Source organism: Sceloporus occidentalis, unplaced genomic scaffold, assembly GCF_023333645.1.
Source record: "Sceloporus occidentalis isolate IW3139 unplaced genomic scaffold, rSceOcc1.0.p SCAF_24, whole genome shotgun sequence".
Taxonomy (NCBI): Eukaryota; Metazoa; Chordata; class Lepidosauria; order Squamata; family Phrynosomatidae; genus Sceloporus; species Sceloporus occidentalis.
In genome coordinates this window covers 6,808,840-6,830,000 of record NW_028317004.1, presented here as the reverse complement: position 1 = coordinate 6,830,000, position 21,161 = coordinate 6,808,840, and the positions used below count along the sequence as shown (strand labels likewise).

The 21,161-nt window shown below is 41.6% G+C and overlaps 1 protein-coding gene across 2 annotated transcripts in view; it reads right to left on the bottom strand.

Annotated features, from left to right (window-relative positions):
* Positions 1-6,496, bottom strand: part of LOC149300568 (G kinase-anchoring protein 1-A-like) — an 11,096-nt gene extending 4,600 nt beyond the window's left edge. Inside the window, exons 1-6 of one of the 2 annotated variants that reach the window (XM_089485179.1) lie at positions 6,275-6,496; positions 3,731-3,871; positions 2,278-2,355; positions 1,769-1,889; positions 1,276-1,298; positions 26-178 (exon numbers count right to left, since the gene is read on the bottom strand). In XM_089485179.1, coding sequence (XP_089341305.1) covers positions 26-178; positions 1,276-1,298; positions 1,769-1,889; positions 2,278-2,355; positions 3,731-3,871; positions 6,275-6,496 — 738 coding nt within the window. The remainder of the gene's footprint in view (positions 1-25; positions 179-1,275; positions 1,299-1,768; positions 1,890-2,277; positions 2,356-3,730; positions 3,872-6,274) is intronic. The other variant, XM_089485180.1, reaches the window with a different exon arrangement.
* Positions 6,497-21,161: the final 14,665 nt, after the last annotated feature.

The following is a 21,161-nucleotide window of genomic DNA, read 5'->3' as shown; positions in this document are numbered from 1 at the left end:
AGTTTCTTCAGCAGCGATAACATACCGGAACGTACTCTGCAGACACATAGTTTTCCGCTGAATCTAGATATAGGTTTTGCTCTTTTCTCTTCTCCTTTAGAAGTATTTTGCTGACATCATCTTCTAATTTATTGAAAAATTCACGGTCCTGTGGTAAAATGGGGGGCAATTTTGCATCCTGTAAGGAAAGCAAAAACGGTTTCCGTAACTTATAACCAACCAACTGTATTACATTTATACCTGTAACAATTAGGGGATTATACAATTATAAAATGACCCCCCCATAACCATGTGCAATGTATTACAGGTACACAAAAGACGCAGCGTTGGTGTTTGAATAGAAGGATCACTTCCTAGTAGCCCTGTGATCCGCAAAGTGAGGCTTTAAATGTTTGTACCAAGACTGACGCATCAACATAAAGCTTTAAAAGGACACTTCAGGCATCACACACACTTTAATACATCACGATTGTTAAGGGGTCCCTTTAAACTATCATGGTGTCCCTCTTGCAAATGCAAGCCATTGACGGAGCTTTTTGCAGAACCCCCCCAAGGGTTGCAAGAGGGGTTGTCTAACAAGACCCCCGTGTGCATTTGTTGGTTTCAATTGGAAAGCCTTCATGTCACTGATTTGTTGCATCTAGCAGAATCATCACGGAGGAGCGGAGCTGCAGCTTTTACCTAGGGCAAGTACCTCACTTTTTATTATAAGATATGTATATAAGAGTACTTATAAAAGGTACTTTACCGGAGCATGCATTGTCTACTTACTAAAGTTACAAAACGTGACTGCTGTGTCATTTTTCGCCTCTGTGGGCTTCCTTTACTTAAACTGGGAATCAAATAGGTAACATGTACCAGCATTCAAAACAAGAGAGCTGTTAGCACCCAGCCAATGATGCTGACACAAGAGTGTCTAGGCTGTCTTCGGACATTTTCATCTCCTTGCTGCTGCAAATAAAATGATGGATTGTACCAATATGTCCAAATGGTCATGTCAGCCCTTAAGGAGCCAGGGGGAGAGGAGGAGAAAGAATGTGTGTATGTAAGTGGACGGTGGTAGAGTGAGCAGGGGTTAAAGCGACTGTGCGTGCACCCAGATTTCACTAACCCTAGGCATGCCTCTGTTCTTATAGGAGGACCTTAAGGCAGAGTGACAGGTCGAGCAATGGGTATGGGGCAGGCTGATGGCAACCCTGTATCTGCGACTAGAACACCAGCCTACTTTGAACACTGTTAGAAACTAGTGTGCAGGTTTTAGAGTCCAGGCCTTACCTCGGTTTTTTTGTTGTGGGTTTCTGTAAGAGAAAAAAAACAGTTGCAATTATGAACACTGTCATAGATAACCTCCTCGTGTTGTTCATGAAGAGTGCAAAAGCACGCAATATTTACCATAATGCCCATGGACCCACTCATCTAGTTCTTTAAATATTTTTTGTAACTTGATTTGGAAATGGTTATACGATCAGGAGTTTATTTATGCGTTATGTGCCCAGAACATAACTTCACTGATTATTTTTTTTTGGGGGGGGGGGGCCACTTCAATCTGAAACACGTGGCTTATTATTATAAATTTACAATCACAATAAAAGTAAAGTATTGTAGACGGACTCCTACAACAAGCAGCGTTATGCTCGTCTTTGATGTCTTTTGTCCTCATGTAACACCTCCTGCAAGTTACATTAACCAGAACACCCATTAGATCACCAACAGAAGCTACAACAAGGACTGCATATGTGTATCAGTGTGCAGAGTCCATGAGTGTTACCTTCTGATTGAAAGTCCTTCAGTGACACAGTGAGAGGCTTGTCCTTCCCTTGGTTATTTTTTCTTTTATCTTTTTTATTCACTCTTTTTGACTGAGGTGAACCGTTTCCACTGTCATGATCCTTTAAAACCAGATGTTGACATTTATAGCAGTGAGAATCAGCCACGCCATAGTTTTGCTTTACACATGCTAATAGCTAGTCATATCAGTAGAGTAGAGTGAACATCCATAAGAAATATGGCCACAATGATGTAAATGTAACTGAAATATGTTGCTACAAAATTACTTAATTTAGTGGACCACACTAATTAAACCCAAAGCCCAAAATTAAAGGATATTTGCAGGTAACTACAGTTTCTTAACAAATAAAGTATATCAAGTATTTGCAGGCGACCAAAATCTTTCAAATGGTGGCCTTACCCTGCCCATTTCAACCAAGGTAATTAAAATGAAAGAAAAAACATTACAGCTTGAGACATATACTAAATAGGTAGTGGGTAATAACTTACTTTCTTGTGCTCCTCATATTCTAGTTTACTGATAATTAAAGCCTTCTCCAGATCTGCTTCAAACATATCAGATGTAATCTGAAACAAAAACACTTCACACGCTTAACTCTAGTGAGAGTAACGACTGTGGCACTTTGCAACACCCAATCTCTGTTTTGTTGCATTTGTACCTACCAAGTTCACAGATGTAACTCATAAATCAAGACACTTGACACTGACACACACACCTCCAGCTCATCTGCACTGACACACACACACACACACACACACACCTCCAGCTCATCTGCACTGAAACACACACACACACCCAGCTCATCTGCACTGAAACACACACACACACACACCTCCAGCTCATCTGCACTGAAACACACACACACACACACACACACACACCTCCAGCTCATCTGCACTGAAACACACACACACACACACCTCCAGCTCATCTGCACTGAAACACACACACACACACACACACCTCCAGCTCATCTGCACTGAAACACACACACACACCTCCAGCTCATCTGCACTGAAACACACACACACACACACACACACCTCCAGCTCATCTGCACTGAAACACACACACACACACACACCTCCAGCTCATCTGCACTGAAACACACACACACACACACCTCCAGCTCACCTGCACTGAAACACACACACACACACACACCTCCAGCTCATCTGCACTGAAACACACACACACACCTCCAGCTCATCTGCACTGAAACACACACACACACACCTCCAGCTCATCTGCACTGAAACACACACACACACACCTCCAGCTCATCTGCACTGAAACACACACACACACCTCCAGCTCATCTGCACTGAAACACACACACACACCTCCAGCTCATCTGCACTGAAACACACACACACACACACCTCCAGCTCATCTGCACTGAAACACACACACACACACACACACCTCCAGCTCACCTGCACTGAAACACACACACACACACACACCTCCAGCTCATCTGCACTGAAACACACACACACACCTCCAGCTCATCTGCACTGAAACACACACACACACACCTCCAGCTCATCTGCACTGAAACACACACACACACACCTCCAGCTCATCTGCACTGAAACACACACACACACCTCCAGCTCATCTGCACTGAAACACACACACACACACACACACACCTCCAGCTCATCTGCACTGAAACACACACACACCTCCAGCTCATCTGCACTGAAACACACACACACACCTCCAGCTCATCTGCACTGAAACACACACACACCTCCAGCTCATCTGCACTGAAACACACACACACCTCCAGCTCATCTGCACTGAAACACACACACACACCTCCAGCTCATCTGCACTGAAACACACACACACACACACACACCTCCAGCTCATCTGCACGGAACTGCCCACTAGAGGTTGCTACAAGTCAGCCTTTAACCAACAGTGCAATTTTACCTGCTCATCTCTTTGTCGCCACTGCTGCCAATCTTCTTCCTGTGCTTTTTTTGGTATGCTGCCCGATACATGATCTATGTGGGCTACACTTGTGCATTGCGAGGATTTCTGTGGAATCTTCTTAAAAGCAATGTTCCTCAGCTTGGGGGGGGGGGAAATCACATAAGGTTAACTTAATATTTACACATCAGCAGTTACAAAGCTTGCCCATAAGTGCCATAGTTAGCTTCCATTTAACCACATACATGCCTAAGAAATACTTGGTCAACAGTTTATCAAAAGGGAAACTACAATGAAGTAGAAAGGAAACACATTTCAATTATCTAGTTGAACGTTTTAAATATCGCTGATAAGACCCAGCTTTTCTACATTCTGTTTTTCCTTTTTGGGACCTGTAAAGCCAACAGTATTAGGCCTTGCTGGTTCAGATCTTCAGTGAAGTGAGGGATGTTTCACTCAGTAACACCACTTGTGCATTGTGTTGGTCATTGCTAATCTGCACGCATGAACAGGCGTTGTGGATTGATGTTGTCCCCTTTCTTCTCTAGCAGCAAGGGTCAAGACTAAAGACCTATCGACATTTGCCAGGGACAACGGCACTCCAGCCTTCTATAGGGCCATCAAAGTGAAAGGGACAGAGCCATGCAGATCTTTAGACCAGTTCCCCAAAAGCACTCATTTTGTGTAGAGTTGTGACTTTGCCCAACATATAATCTTACATCCTAGTGGTTGATTGGTAGATATTATTATTATTTAGCAAATAAATTTCCTTCTTATTCCGCAGTTGCATTCCAGAAACAAACATTAGGGGAACTGTCAATTCTTGTTTTGTCATACCATTTCAATGTATTGTAAGAAGTGCCGCATAACGTTTTACATAAATAATAACCATAACACCACAAAGTTCATGCTTCAAAGTGATAATCTAACTGCACTTTATGGATACACCCGGCACCTGTACTGTTAAATACTGGCATTTGAGCTGATGGTAGGCAAAATTTGGTATCAGCAGGTAAGTAAAGGAACAACTGTGCAAACCATTTTTTTTTATTATTATTATTAATAGGGTTTGATTGTTTTCTTATCAGGGGAAAAAAGTTTAACCCCTTCGTGACCATTTGTACGTGTCCATAAAAGCCAAGCTGCCCTTATGGATGTACCAGTACATTCAATGGAAAATGCAGCAGCACACTCCGATACTTCCCACATCTGGCCCACTGTTGCTTCAGGGGACTGCCTCGCATCCAAGGCAGTCCTGCGAAAACAAATCAGCAGCCTGTACAGTCATGTGATATCTGTGATGACCAATCACATTGATCGCATGACTGTTAATTCAGATGCTCTGCTTCTCTCCTCCATCGGTGTGATCTGGAGGAGATAGAAAAAGCCTAGTGACTACAATGTGTGTGACATTGCAGCCTGTTATAGCTCTTCCATTGCCCGATCTTTATAATAATAATAAAAAAGATTAGGTTAGATTGGTGGGTTGTATAGAGGGAATTGGGGATAGTGTAGATGGTTTGGTTTTAGGGAGGATAAAAAAATATGTTTTCGGTAGTTTGATGCCAGTGAGCCAATTAATTTGTTTTAAATAAACATTTTTACCCAAGTTCATTTTTTGGAGCTGGTAACCGCTCAAACTAACATCTATGCTGCCAGCGCCCGGCTACCCCGGTAAGATGAAACAGGAGATCAAGTAAGCAATGTTTCGAAAGACAAGATAAGAAAATAAGCATATGATTTATGATGACGATTGCAATAAATCTCTAAAGAGGTCACTGGTCTCCTGAAACCTAGGAGGAAAAGTGAGCAATCATGACAATATATTCAAGATGTCTACAATGGGTTCAAAATGCTGCTTTCCTCTTATCTTCTAAACAAATTCTTTACAACAGGATAGATTTAGTTAAAAATAGATTTTAGCGCAACAAACTCTTAAAATAATTCAGAGTTCAGAGTAGCAGATATCTCTTTTTGACAATGGAGTTATCTTTAGGATATCAATACATGGACGTAAGGTGTCCTTCCTACAAATAAAATTATGCCCCCTTGCAGGGCCTATTGATGTCAGATGTAAAGTTCAAAGCATTCTTAACTTATTGTCAAGTTAGTTAAAACGCTTGGAATCTCCCCTAAAATCACTCTGATTGCAGTTGATCAAAGGGTACTTTCACATGCATTATGCCACCAGTGTTGTGATGGTGACAAATAGAAGCTGACGGCATGACAGAGTCATTGACCACCATTGATAGCTTCTGCAGCATCAGTGACAGATTCCTGCTACGATGTTCTGTACTCAAAATCAGGTCCATTCACAATGCAACTGAAGCAATCTCTAAAGTGCAAGTTCTATGAAAACAAATATATGACATATGATCAGATGGGTTTTTTAACCTGAGATGTTTATCAAATACATGGTGCTGGATAAAAAAAAAAAATTAAATCCAGCCCTAGAAGAGTTGTTTTCTAACATCACAATACCCCGAACCAGTGGTTTAAAAATAAATCCCAGACCTCACAGTCTATACATCAAAGAAGCAGTACCTCATTGGCCACGCTGTGTTGTTGTTCCTTCTTTTTTCTCCTCTTTTCTTTTTTCTTTTCATTTGTGTTAGACTTTCCACTTATTCCAGACGTGGGGTGAGATTTCCCGCTTCCACGTGTTCCCCTGGTCTTCTCAGAGTCAGAATCACTGCTACTGTCAACTTGTAGAAGTGCAAAACGGGACGCAGTGGTAGGAACCGTGCTCACCACAGCAGATGCCATCCTTATCTAACAGATCTAAAAAAATTCAAAAACATAGAAATAGAATTATTTTTTTTAAATGAGGCTTTTAAAGGAACCACTATGTTTATTCTGAAGAAAGCAGGGGAATCCTGAGCCGGGCAAATCCAAGTGAGAACTCCTAAATGAAAACTCTTGAGAAGGAGTTAAAAGACAAAATGGGAGTAAAGTATAAATCCTGGTATATCATATATATATATTGTGGGATTTACATAAGTCATCATGTTGGATAATGCCACTCAGATGAGGCAGCCTGACACTCCTAGCAGACGTAGCCGGGAACCATAATGCTAGGGAGGCTAGACAGGTGCTGGTGGTAGGGGATTCAGTTATAAGGAAGGTAGATAGGATAATCTGTCACCAGTACCCAGAATGCTGTCTACTGGGTAAACAGATTTCTGGGAAGGGTTGGGATGATCTAGCGGTCTTAGTACACATTGGTACTAATGACAAAGTTAGTGGCAGGCGTGGGTCCTTCAATTATTTTAGGGCACTATGTTAGAAGCTTAAGGAAAGGACCTCCAAGGTAATATTACCAGTACCCCACACTACATCAGGGAGATCAGTGCGTGGCTGAGAAAGTTGCGGTGCTGAAAGAGGGATTTGGGTTTTTGGAGCACTGGGCAGACTTTGCAGTCAGCTACAGACTCTACAGCAGGGCTAGACTGCACCTCAATGATGAGGGGCGGCAGTATTAGGGGAGAGGATGGCTAGATGGATAAAGGAGGTTTTTTTTTTAATAAGGACATTAAGGAGGTACAAAAAACTAAACCTGCGGTCATGAAGCGTGTTTCAACTGATGACCCAAAGATGGCTAGTAACCTTAAAATGTCTTTAACAAATGCAAGAAGCTTCACAAACAAAACGGGTGAGATGAAGATATTGGTGAGTGAGGAAGAGTATGATCTGATCTGTATCACAGAAATGCGATGGCATGATACGCACAACTGGTCAGTAAACCTACAAGGTTACTCACATGACTCTGGTATTATTGTGGTGACACTATGGATGGAGATTAGCATACACATTACTTGTATACGCTACAAGCCGCCAAACATTAGCACTGCTTTTATTGCAAATTCAAACGGCTGCAAATCTGGGTGATGTTTTAACCGTGGGAGATTTTAATTACTCAGATATAGATTGGAGATGTGGAATAACTAGTTGCACTAAAGGGAAGCAAGTTTCTGAACCTGTTTATGTCACAATTAGTAGAGACCCCAACCAGAATGGATGCCTGGTAATAACAATGAGGAGCTTATTTCAACCATCCTAGTAAGTGAACGAAAACCTGGTTTCGTTTAAAAGTTTGTAAAAGTAGATTGCATTTGGGGAGGGAAAAAAAATATGTTTTTATTGAAGTGCTAGAAACAGGGTAGATTCATTTTGTCTCTCCATCATTAACCCCTTCGTGACAAAGGCTGATTTTACTTTTTGTACCCTTCGTGACAATGGCCGTTTTAACATTTCTGCGCTGCTCGTGTTTAGCTGTAATTTTCTTCTTTCCCGTTTACTGAACCCACACACATTAGATATTGTTTTTTTTCAGGACAAGAAGGGCTTTCTTTAGATGACATTGTTTTGATTGTATCATATTATTTACTATTAAAAAAAGTATAAAATATGGTGAAACATTTTGAAAAAAGACTGTTTCTAACTTTTAGTTGAAAAATCTTTTACTCATCTATAAAAGGTAATGAAAAAACCTGCTAAATAGATTCTATTATTTGTCCTGAGTTTAGAAATACCCAATGTTTTTATGGTTTTTTTGCTTTTTTCTGCACGTTATGGAGCAATAAGTACAGGTAGCGTTTTGCTATTTCAAAGCCATTTTTTCCAAATCTGGTAATTCTTCCCCCCATGTGCCATTTCGGATATCTTTGAAGCCGGCCAATGCAATTTACCCCATCAAATCATATATTTTTGAAAACTAGACAGCCCAGGGTATTCCAAATGCTGGTATTTTAACCCTTTCCAAGCACTTATTCTACCATCAGCCTTTGTCAAACTTTATGGTAGTAATTTTTTTGCATTTGTTTTTTTCACACACATTTTACTTTAGGTATAAATAAACAGGTTCTGGTATATGTCACTATCAAAGAACACCCCAATATGTGTTTAGCAACATCTCCTGAGTACAGCGATACCTCACATGAATGATTTTGCCTGGCTGTTTGGGGGCAAAAGGGCCACATTTGGGGCATGCACATTTCAATGTTGAACTTTGGCATTTGGGGATCCACTGCCCGTGCCCTATTTGGTACATCTTTGAGCCGGGCCATTTCAGTGTGCCCAACAAAACCATATATTTTTGAAAACTAGACACCCCAGGGTATTTTAAATGCCCGGTATTTTAACTCTTTGCATGCACACATTTTACCACCTGCATTTTTTCAAAGTTTGCAGTAGTATTTTTGTGTGTGTATTTTTCCCACACACACACCTACTTTATGTATGAATCTACAGCTGGTATATGCCGCTGTCACACGACACCCCAATATGTGTTCAGCAACATCTCCTGAGTACAGTGATACCCCACATGCATGGGTTTGTCATTTTTGGGGGGGAACTAAAAGGCCACATTTGGTACGTGTGCATTTTTCTAATTGGAAATTAGATGTGTGGCCATCCTTCCCCCCGTGTTAATTGGGACCTTGTTGAACCCGGCCAATTCAATTTACCCCATCAAATCATACATTTTTTAAAAGTAGACACCCCATGGGCATTTAATATGCCAGTGTTTTAACTCTTTCCATGCGAGAATTGTTTTAAGCTAATATGCTAATTTTAGGACTTGCTCACAAAAATATATTTTTTATATATATATATTTTTTTTTGCCTTTTTTTATTTTTTTAACATTTTTTTCCAACTTGAAGGTTCCCCTGATAGTGACATCAGTGGGAAATTATTTTTACATTTTACTGGTTTTTTACTTTTTTCTAATTATTATTAATTTTATTATTTTTAATTTATTTTCTCTAATCACACTGTGATTAGAAAGCTGAGCTCCATTGACTTGCATGGTTGAATGCAGTACCTATATTCAACCTGCAAGTGGCGCCAGAGTTCTCTAGAGGGTCTGGAGACCGTCTAGCGAACTTTTTAGACTTTATTGTTTTTCTTTATTGAATTTTCCTGGATTTGTTTCCCGGATCGTTGATCGCCTCCTAAACACTTTTAAAACGGGCGTCCACCCCCATACAAAGTATGGCGGATGTTGACGCCCCGGGGAGGGGCCAGAGATGGCCCCTTTGTGCCGATAACGGCGTTGCTGAATGCCTCGAGGTCGAGGCATTACAGCAACGCCGTTTCGGTGCAGAAAGCGAAAATAGATCGCTTTCTGCACCCGTTTAATGACGTGCCGGTCCTGGCACGTCATTTGTCGTTATCGACTTGAATTTCCGTGACGTGCCCGGACCGGCAATTGTCATCAAGGGGTTAAACCCAAATTAATATCCTTAGTAAGCTCTCTCCGTGAAAGACACGGTCGTCATTGCCCTTTCTTTGGTTGGTAAAATAGACACACCTTGTTTTGACTCACACTGAACACTTCATCCGAGAAGTAACAGCTCAAGATGAATGTGATACAGACAAGCACGAACAAAGGATGCAGCATCGGATCTTTTATTCGCCACATGCTTTTGTTCTGATGAAACTGCAGCTATGGTAACTCGGATTTATTTACAAAAGGACAAAGACTGTTCTGTGAAGTGTGAAAATATATTTTCACCACAACACAAATGCCAAGGTTACAAAAATAAAAAATGAGGAAATGTGCCAAATAGATCAATACGGCAGGTTCTACTCACTACACTAAGGCGCTAGAAGAAGAAAAGGCTGGATTTGTTTGCATCCTGCTGCTTATAGCATGTTTTTGCTTGAAAACACCAAAAACATACAAAATTACTACATTAAAAAAACAAATTTAACCATTGTATTTAAGCGACGCTTTTAAATCCAGTTGGCTCTTTGCCAGGTGTCATTTCAGGAAGAATGTCAGCCTTTGCACAACTGGCATTACTGATCTGCACATGTAAGGAGGTGGTCGCTTGAAAGTCGGCGCAATGATAACATTGCTCAGAAATGTAAATTCTAAACAAGTTCATCGAACGGAACATGGCTAATAGATTTAAAAAAATAAATAAATAAATAAATAAAAAAATTGCGAAAAATGTCATAAACGCAGAGCTTCTAACTGGCAGATCCAAAGGAAACGATGGTTTTAGTCACCGGTTCTATTTGGCACCCCCTGAGATTTTCCTTTCATTTTGAAATGAAGGCAATTTCCAGGACGTTTACGTTTTGCAATCAGCATGAAGAAAAGTCAGGGTCAGACTTTATGTAAGGTTGGATTAGTTGTTCCAACCTGTATTTAGTCATGGACAATTGGTTTCCAGACAATCAGATTTTCCAGAGCTACAGCTGTAAAGGCAGTAAAGATGAAGATTCTTCATACCATCACTCAGGGTTGCCTGGTACCCTCAATTAAAACCGTTTATACTCCAAATGTTGTTTACAAAGAAGTTTTTGATACGCAAGAATGATGTCTGTGGTACCGTGGGCTTTATCATCTAGTAAGCATACAGTATAAGCAGTCCTCTTTGTTAGCAAACATGGGGTATTAAATAATATTAGGTATGACTTGGCCAGTTGAGGCTCAAGTCAACTGCCAGTCTCAGTCCAGTTTGTCATTTTATGAGCAGCGGGTGGGTCAACATTTCAGTCCTGCCACAGGCAAGAAATGATTGGAGATGGGAATTGTTACACCAGATAACATTTCCAGTTTGAAACTGTTCAGTGTGGGTGCTGTTGCCAAAAATATTTTCAGCGGGCCCAAAGCTAGATGCAGAACATGTCTGGTGTGAACATTCTCTACTTATACAATGAAGACACTTTTTTCATGGTTATCACCTTGTATCTTGTGCTGCCGTAGCCTTGCAGCAGAGTTTCTCTTGATTAGTCGACGTAGGCCTGGTTACTTGGATAACCTTTCTGCTTCTTACCTTCATCTTCTGATTTTACGCCACAGCTGCCCTACCCCGACTTCAGCATCTCCTTGAACCGCCTCCTGTTACTGCATCCCTATATACTTTTGTGCAAATGGTTACTTTGTGTGCCAGTTGTACTGTGCTGCGATTCAACAGTCAGTGGTCTCTCGAATATCACAAAGGATTTAGTCATCCTTTGTCCACCACTCTCAAAAACAAAGCGTTTGCTAACAAGCATGCTTGCTAGTTCTGGTTGTGGTTGATTTAAGACACTGCCATAAGGCATTTTGATAAGAGAATGTAACCCCAACCTCTGATGCTCAGAAAAAATGTCACTTCCAAAAGATACAGTAAATATAAATATATATCCTGCGCACTCTTATAATAAGAAAAAAATATGTTGAATCATGCCAATACCAAAATGGCTTTTATCAGGAAAAAATGGACAGGTATATTTGTATTTACTGTATTGTTGCTTGGGCCACTTAGGGATTGATCCTATAACCAGATGCACCTCCAGGTTTTTAATTGTTTCTTTTATGGTGTCCATCTGTCTTTCTTTTTTGTTTTTAACTTCCAACATATACCAGATGGTGCAAAGGGTTCCAGACAGGTTCTTCCCCTCAAGCGACCACCTTTAAGACCCGCATGGCATGCCACAAGAGATCCAACAGGGCAACAGATGACACTGTAAGCAGTAGATTACATGCTCTTGTGGTCCCATCAGGTTGCTATTCCATGAGAATAAACACAGGCCACTACAGCCTGATGGGAAACACTGTAAGGATTCTGAATTTTTATTGGATTGCTTTTATAGTTTAACATGAAGACATTACATTCTTAAAGGGGATATATTTAATATATGACTAACTGGAGACTTACAAACCAACTTTAACCAACTGCTATTAATACTATCTCAACAGTATAAAAATAACCAGAGTACTAGACTCATTTTGATGACTCCCCGGTTATCTGTTTATTTACTGCAAGGAGGCTAGTGTAGTTAACATTTACTTTTTCACAATAGCAACTACAGCTGCTCTTATCACTCTGCACAGGACTTTTGCAGTTTGGTTAACTTTTTTCCCCTTCAGCTTTATTTATAGCCCCAAACCATGGTCTGAAACTAACGCGGAGTTCTCTGCTTCTGCAAATACAGCATCTGGTCATCAATGGGGTGTTTTTTGGTTAACAAAACCCCCCAAACATTTAAAACTGTTCTACTTTTTGCCTAATATAATATTTCCAGGCGGCACCATATTAGATTTTTGTGTTCTCCTTATCTGTCACGTCTGGACCTAAAAAGGGGTTCAGGTAGTACCAAAGCTTCACAACAGGAGGAGTAGACATGCCATAGTGGAGGACAAAACCATGGTTGAGGCAGGTAGCGTAGTCAAAAGGATAGCCGAGGTCAGATACCGAGTAATCCATAAGTGGGAAACAGGAACAGGAACAGGTGTAATAACGCTGGGATATCTCTGCACAAAGGCTCAATAACCTAGCGCTGTAGGTAGTGTGTTGAAGGTTTAAATACTTCCTGGTATCCAGGGCATGCCTCAGTTGCCAGGGGGATAGGAGGAGCCATGATATAAAGTCTCCTATTGGATTAGGTGATACTGGAGCAGAGGTGTTGAAATCCCTTTAAATTTCTTTGATCTTGGTTGGTGGAACGCACGCGGAAGAGAGGACCCCTATGTGGGACCTTGAGGTAGACCCGGGGACTGCGACATTATCAGATAGCATGTGGCAGGATGGCATTTTAAGACCAGCCGCCATCTGATGACGTAAGTGCAGCCGACAGCTGGACACGCATCACATGCTATGTTTTTGGGGGAGTGTGTGGCTCTGTCGGCCAGCAGTCCACCAAGTATTTGTCCTGTGTGCCAGATGGCCAGTCTGGGCCTGGCCTGTGAAAAGCCTCATTGTTAATTTCCTAGCCAAACACTCTGACTAAATAAAACGCTATGAAGGACCAGACTTCAACCGCACTGCCATAAAGATTGAGTTCAGTGAGATGTCCGAGTAGGAAAAATCCTCATTGCACAATCTCTTTTTATTTAAATTCATGTACAACTTCTTTTACGTTAAAGCAACTATTAAAATAGCAAAGATCCTGTAATCACCTAATATTTAACTTTCTGTCTGGAATAACAGTGATCACAATATCCCATTTCTGATACTGGAAAAGCAACTTTTAGCGCATGTGTAATATTGATAACATGCGACAACACTTTATCTAATAAAGTAAATATATACATATCCTCTAGATTGTAAGCCCGTCTGAGCAGTTTTCTGTAAGTCAAATTATTATGTTATATGCCACTTATGTCCGGTCTACCTATTGTACAGCGCTATGGAATATGATGGCGCTATATAAAACAAATAATAATGATGACGAGTATAGCTCGTAATGCTTACCTTGTGTATAATTTAGGTGGTCCTTATCAAATTGTGTCTTGGAATCTAGGATGGTATAAAAATACAATTAGAAATATATGTATACATTTACAACCCCAACATAAATGTTACGGCTCCTGGTTTCCATCGTAATTATTGAAGCCAAACGTATCAGTTTAAGTCTCCGTTATTATTGCAGTCTGCAGGCAGAGCTCTCTATGTGACTGTGAATATGCGGCTATGCGCTTTCCTTTGCTATATGGATATCTGACTTACTTATATATTTAACTCTTCGCGCCCCCCTCCCCTTTGTTTGGGTCTCTAGTTAAATATGCGCATGGACACTCCTACAGGTACCTATAGCATTGTATACATACACGCTTTGCGGACACCCTCCTGTGACGTCAGCGTCGCGACGTTTAACTGTGAAGGCTTTCGGGCGAGAGCTTGTCTGTGAATCCTCGCAATCACCTGCCGCTACCAACTGCACCCTTACCTCGCTCGCTACGGAAACCAAGCAGGGACAAGAGGCTGAACGCACGCTACGAGCTCCTCCTCCTGCTACCCAGCGGCGAGCCGCAGGAGCTCACGCATGCCTGCCGATGACACTGTGGTAGCAGTAGGAGGCCGGGGTTGCTGCGAGTCCGGTGGGCGACCAATGGCTTTATGCTATAAAAAAAAGTGCTTTTATAGTCCTCTCTGATGCATAGACGTCCGGGCATCCCAATGGCGGCTTTCCTCACTAGGACAGCGGGAATCTGAGCATCCATTCAGGGATAAGGCTTGTGGAGGGTACTGGTACAGATGTATGAGGCATTTACTAAAATGTCACACGCCCTTGTCCCGCTTTCCCCAGCTTTTATTAAAAATATATTTATCTCCTGACATGTGACAAGGCCTCCCCTATAGAATAGGAATGTATAGGTGAATTAATAACCCCCATCTAATATCTATATGTCTGTACTAAGCCAGCCTTGGGATGAAAACTACAAACATGACTGCCAGGTGTGATGCACCCGCAATCAGCGTTAAGTCTAGCCGGTGCCTGATGACGTAGGTGCAGCTGACAGCTGGATATGATTTCATATATTTTTATGCTTGGGTCCCTTGTAAGAGGGCAATATCCAGCACCCAATCTGCTGTTGGAGGGACAGCTCAGGTGAGTATAGGGTGCCAGCGCCCCACCAAACATAGACAGGCACCGGTTCTGGCAGAATTCAGGTAGTAAGTGATAATCTTTATATATATGTATATATATATATATATATATATATATATTTCTCTAGCAGAATGTATATATTATGTGTTATACTCACCTGCAATGGACTTTGTCTTCCACAATTTCTGGATGACAGGTGCATTTTAAGGACCGGTGTTAGAAGCATTTGGTTTCCTCGGGGTTAGCCCATGTGGAAGGTTTCTAGGTAGGGCTTCAAAACACTACAGGGCCTGGCTGTGTTTTGCTCGAACCTATGTCAAGGGACATCGTGAGTCCCCAGCTGAGCTTCAGCTGTTAGGCTCATGTTCCTTATGCTTGCTAAATAAGAAGCAGGCAGTTCCTGAGCCTTGGGTTGGAATATACTTTAGCCCAGAGTCTCCGCTTGGAGCTGCCTGCTGAAACACTGGAGTCTTCAGAACCCCTAACCTCAAATAACAAAAGGGGTAGGGTATTCCAGAACAGCATGTAACAGGGTGATCAGAAGAGCCCATTACAGGTTATAGTCTAAGCAGGTCTGGCCTTAGCAGTAGACAAGTGGAGCTTCTACCCTGCGGCTCTTCCTGTGGTCACTCCATGTGTGAGTGAAACTGAGCATTGAGATATGCCAAATGCCAGTACTGCAGGGACAAAGTATGGTAGAAAGCAGGAGACCAGCTTGCCCCTAAGGACAGAGGGGCTTCATGAAACCTTCTCACCCTTGCAAATTCCTAGGACCGCGCACTTGCGCAGCATCAATACACACATCCCTCATGGGTGAACGTACTTGTCTTGTGCTGTGTTGTCCTCCACCTTCTCTAGCCCCAGACTGATGCGTTCTAAACGATCCCTGAATATTCCAGACTGCAAAATTCAATGTCATCAGTGACTCACCCATCTATAAAGGTCTTACTCCTAGAGATGTCTTGGCAGTCTGCGGTACATATCTCATCACCTGGAATTAAATGCAGTGGGGGTGCCAAGAATACATCTGGAATGCTATATAACTAGAATTTTATATATTCATGTTTCAATTTCTTGGTTTAGTTGTTTAACTCCTTCAGGACCAGGAGGTTTTATCCTGTTTGCATTAAATGACCAGAGCAGTTTTTTGTGTCTTTATTCATCTGTGATTTCCCACTAACTCATTTAGTGCAACCACACAAAATGCACACAAAGCATTGAGGGGATTAACACTGCACGATCGCCCTTAATGGAGCAATTGGGCAGCAGGGGAGGGTTGGGGCTGGTCCCCACAAAGAAACTTTCAGCCCTGTCCCTGAAGCTGCCTCTGGCAGTAAACTGGCGATTGCAGGGAGGAGGCTCCATGATCAAGGGCTTGTGGGGCCCATTTTTTGCTGTTCGTTAACGCTGCATTTTTGCTCTCATGGGTGCGATCAAGCAGCAGGAGAATGTTGAGGCTGGTCCCGACACAGCAAACAGCCCCTTTTCCTTGAATTTGCCCGTGGGAGTTGGTAACAGTCAATCACGTGTTGAGCCTGTAGAATCGCTCCTGTAGGAGCAATCAAAGGTTTGGGATCGGTGTTTTTTGGCAAGACGTACCTGGTACGTCACCAGACATGAAGGGGTTAAAGATACTGTTCTATGTATTCTCCTGAACTCGACACTTCTATAACTAAATGCAGCATCGAGAACATAATTCCCGGAACCGTTGAGTGCCCAAACTCTGCACAGAAATAATTCTTTAATCATGTGCACGGTCTGGCTAAATTTTTTTAAATTGTGGCAAAGGCGATCTGGGTGCTTGTATGCTTCTAGGATTTTATGGCTTTCCTGGTCGATTACCTTTTTTGATTGATTCTTTGTTACCTATTATTCTTTTTTTTTTTGGCAGCTGGCCTGAACTTTTATACTGTTACTTTACAACTGTCAGCTTTCATTTGAATCTATATTCCTGGATTAATTATTTTGTTTTATTAGGAATGTGGTCACATGAAGTTTAAGTACAGATCACATTTTGTGGACATAACATGAGGTGTGATATACCAACCTATAATTATACAAGGTAATAGGGCAAGACGGCTGTATCACTGTTGTATTGATGTTTCGCCTTTTACGCAGCTCGCACTGGTTGATTTTCTAGGAATGTATTGGGTTAAATGACATTGCATAAATAGCATCTTGCGACACTCTTTCAACGTTGTTTCAAACAAAATAAACAAAACCAAAACTAAATCAACTAAGTTTCGCTATCTGTCTTGTCTGCTGCAAACAAAATGATAGGTTTAATTGTTTAGTGTCCACTCTCCATGTCAGTCCAACTATCTCCTTTTTACTGTTGCGGTTTCTAATGTGTCGGGACTGTCGAGGGATGACAGAGTTACACGTTATCTTTGTGAAATGTGATGGGTGGTCGTCAGAGGCGTATCTACTGAAAATAGCGCCTATGGCAAGCACTGAAATTGCGCCTCTGTCCAAATATCTAAAACCCATTTACTAGCCCCTGCTGCCCATATATATATAAATATTAGTCCCTGTGCCGATAGCAGGTATAGATCAACACACAAACCCAGATCAATTGAAATTCACTTGTGATCTCAGCACTGAAGGAATATATACCCTCCCCCACTATATACCTTCTCCCCCCCTACCCACTAAATATCCTCTCCCCCCCTACCCACTATATATCCTCCCCCCCTACCCACTATATACCCTCTCCCCCCACCCACTATATACCCTCTCCCCCCACCCACTATATACCCTCTCCCCCTACCCACTATATACCCTCTCCCCACCCTACCCACTATATACCCTCTCCCCACCCTACCCACTATATATCCTCTCCCCCCCTACCCACTATATATATATCCTCCCCCCGTATATATATATCCTCTCACCTAAGTCCAGCGACGGGAGCACGATGCTGCTGTCATCCTGCACCGCTCGCTGGTGCCCGCTGCTTCACTGCTGAGCGCCGAAATATGATGTCATATTACGGCGCTCAGCATGAAATGCCAGCGCCGGAGCCGGCACCGGCACGGAGGTAGAGGCCTCGTGGAGGAGAATGAGGGGCGCCGAGCAGTTGCTAGGCGCCCCTCTCTTTCCTCCGCATCAAAAAAAAAAAAAAGACGCCGTTTGAAAGCCGCTCACTGGCGCCCCCTTCAACTGGCGCCTATGGCACGAGCCATAGGTGCCATACCCTAGATACGCCTCTGGTGGTCGTTGTGTAACCGTCTGAGTACAGTACCGGATACTGTATTGGAAAAGTTTTAATCCTCAGCTTCAAGGCCTCATCTAACCATGTGGAGTCCCAAAAATGTTAAGTGCAGGTTTCCTTCTAAAGAATCGCCTCTAGCCAATCCTATTGCATAATATAAAGTAATTTTGATTTTAGTAAAAGGTATGTCTGGGGAGTGAAGGCTGTAACCAATGCTGTGATGGGTCCACACCTTCCTCCCATGTACTATCCTAAGAAGACGTTATTTTCCACCCTAAGTGATAAATTACCAAATCTCATACACGTAGATAGGTCTCACGTTCAATAAATGGAATTGTGAGAACAATTATTAGGACTGAGAATTCAATTATTAGTTAAAAAAAAAAAATCACAAAATATACATAACTTTAAAATTAAGCAGTTATATAGAATGCCTATTAAAGCTTATATGCATAAAATAAACATACCAGTGAGTCTCCATATGAAGTCTAGCTTCAGTCTATCAGGCTGCCCCACCATTGTTAACCACAATCCCCATATATATAGAGAGTATTACAACTAGACCTCCGTATCACTAGCTCAAAAATGGTTAACGGTCAGAAAAAAGCAAGAGGAGGAAAATTACCGCCAAGGCTAAACTGCTACATTGTTTTTGCAGAATAATCTAAAAACATTCTAATCTTTTGAAAGAAAAATCTTACATAAACGAAAAGTACTTGTTTTGCATAGTTGAACCTTTAACCATACATTTACTGGTGCCTGTAACAGTTGCAGCCAGGAAAATCTGCAATGGGTACCTCTATTTCCGTCACCAACGACCCCTAAAATTTATAAACAACCCATTTTGTGAAGCCTTACTGGGGAGTGATAAGCATGGTGCGTGATTTTTAAGCACATGTCGGTATTCATCATAGCAGGAACGCCCTGGCGAGAAGCAAATATTGCATTCTGAATATCGTGAATCTCCAGATGTGGCAAATAAATAACACATTTTGAACCTCTCCTGAAAGATCAGGTTAAGTATTTCTCTTCTCTAAGTATTCTGTAGAGGGTCGCAATCGAAAATGACTTGCCTGGCCTGTCATGGGCCTGCCAGGATGGGAGGTGTTAGTCTGATGGGTGAGGGTGATAAACCCTGGCAGTATTCATAGACTGTAAGAGAGCAAGACAACCATGATGAAGACCAGCAAAGTTTGAGTTGCTGTAGTGAATGGGCGTACTGCAAGCATTTTGTATATTGAGGCAGTGTTTGGAGATGGGCTGAACGTGAATGGTGAATAAGAAGAGCGAATAGGGCTGTTGAGGCAGTGAGTCTGTGGAGTAGGGATGAGGTCCGCATCGTTGACGTGGGGGAGACTGTTGGTATGATGGAATGTCAGCAGTGGGGGTACAATAACAAGCTTCAAAAATCAGACATTCATGTAGAAACAAGGCAATTAGTGACACGATAATAGATGAAAGGTGAGAGATCAGTGGAAGAAAGCTAGACCATCAGCATCCACGTGATACTGTAATCCAGATGATGAAATTGGTTTGCCAAGGCAGTGCAAAATGAGAACAGGGGGGATCTAAGAACTTAATATTGGGGTACACCAACAAAGAGGAAGCAAGGAGGACGAGTTACTAAAAAAAGGGACACAATGTGCAAGTAAATAGGTAGGATAAGAAGCAAATGTCAAGGAGATCAAGATTATAAAGAGTTTGCAATAGAAGAGGTTAATCCACCATCTCACCAATTGGTGACTATTGGATTCAGCAGTTAGTAAATCATTTGTCACTTTAGCAAGAGCAGCCATATAAACAAGAAGGTTTGGAATCAAGAAAGCGGGCTCGCTTGAAAATAAAAGGAAGTAGAGAGATGGGATGGTAGTTTGCCAGACTGGTAGGGGCCAGCCAGAAAAAAATAGTTTGACCATTAGAATAAAACAGATTGGTTTATTTAAGACAAAAGAGATGTTTCTTATTAAACGCATGAGATTCCTTAAATTGCTCTCTATACATTTGGTCTTTCTCTCTACCAGCTTGTTTGCCTAGCATGATCTGTGTTTGGCCAAATACATCGCCGGCTCCGCAGTTTGCAAGCACAAGGTACTTGGCTCTATCCAGCTTCAGCACTGCTTTGCGCATGATTTTCATGGCATCTTACCAGACAGCACGCTTACACGATTAACACATTTTCAATCAGCTTCAAAAACCTATAGGAATTTCAGACAGCAGATCAGGCGTTGTGCTGCAGCATCTTTAGAACGTAGGCTTTTAATAAATAGATAATGGAAACCATTATTTATAGGCATTTCTATGAAAATTAAATAATCACACTTGTGTTACATACACTACCGTTCTAAAGTCCAGGGTCACATAGATATTAACTTGTTTTTTGGGGAAAAAATTTGTATACATTGTTGATGTTGTAAATGACTATTGCAGCTGGAAATGGCTGATTTTTAATGGAATAACTTCATAGGGGTACAGAGGCCCTTTATCAGCAGCCATCACTCCTATGTTCCAATGGCACTTTGTGTTCATTAATCCAAGTTTAGGTTTAAAAGGCTAATTTATCATTAGAAAACCCTTTTGCAATTATGTTACCAGTGACCAACAATTTAAACAGTAGTGTATCTGTCCCATCTAACTTCACTTCTCAAGAACCACGGACATGTTGGATTTTCTTATTAATATTTAATTAAAGGGAACCATAAGTTAAAGTAGTAAGGTAACAGCTGTTGAGGACAACATACACGAAATAACACTTCTATAAATGAGTGCAGCCTATCTGTAAATCAGTAAGTAAAGCTTTGATTTCAGGAATGGTCCATGATGTGTGCAAAACAAACAAAAAAAGACTGCTATATGTATAAGTGCTGTTCTTTGTAACACGCACAAAAGGA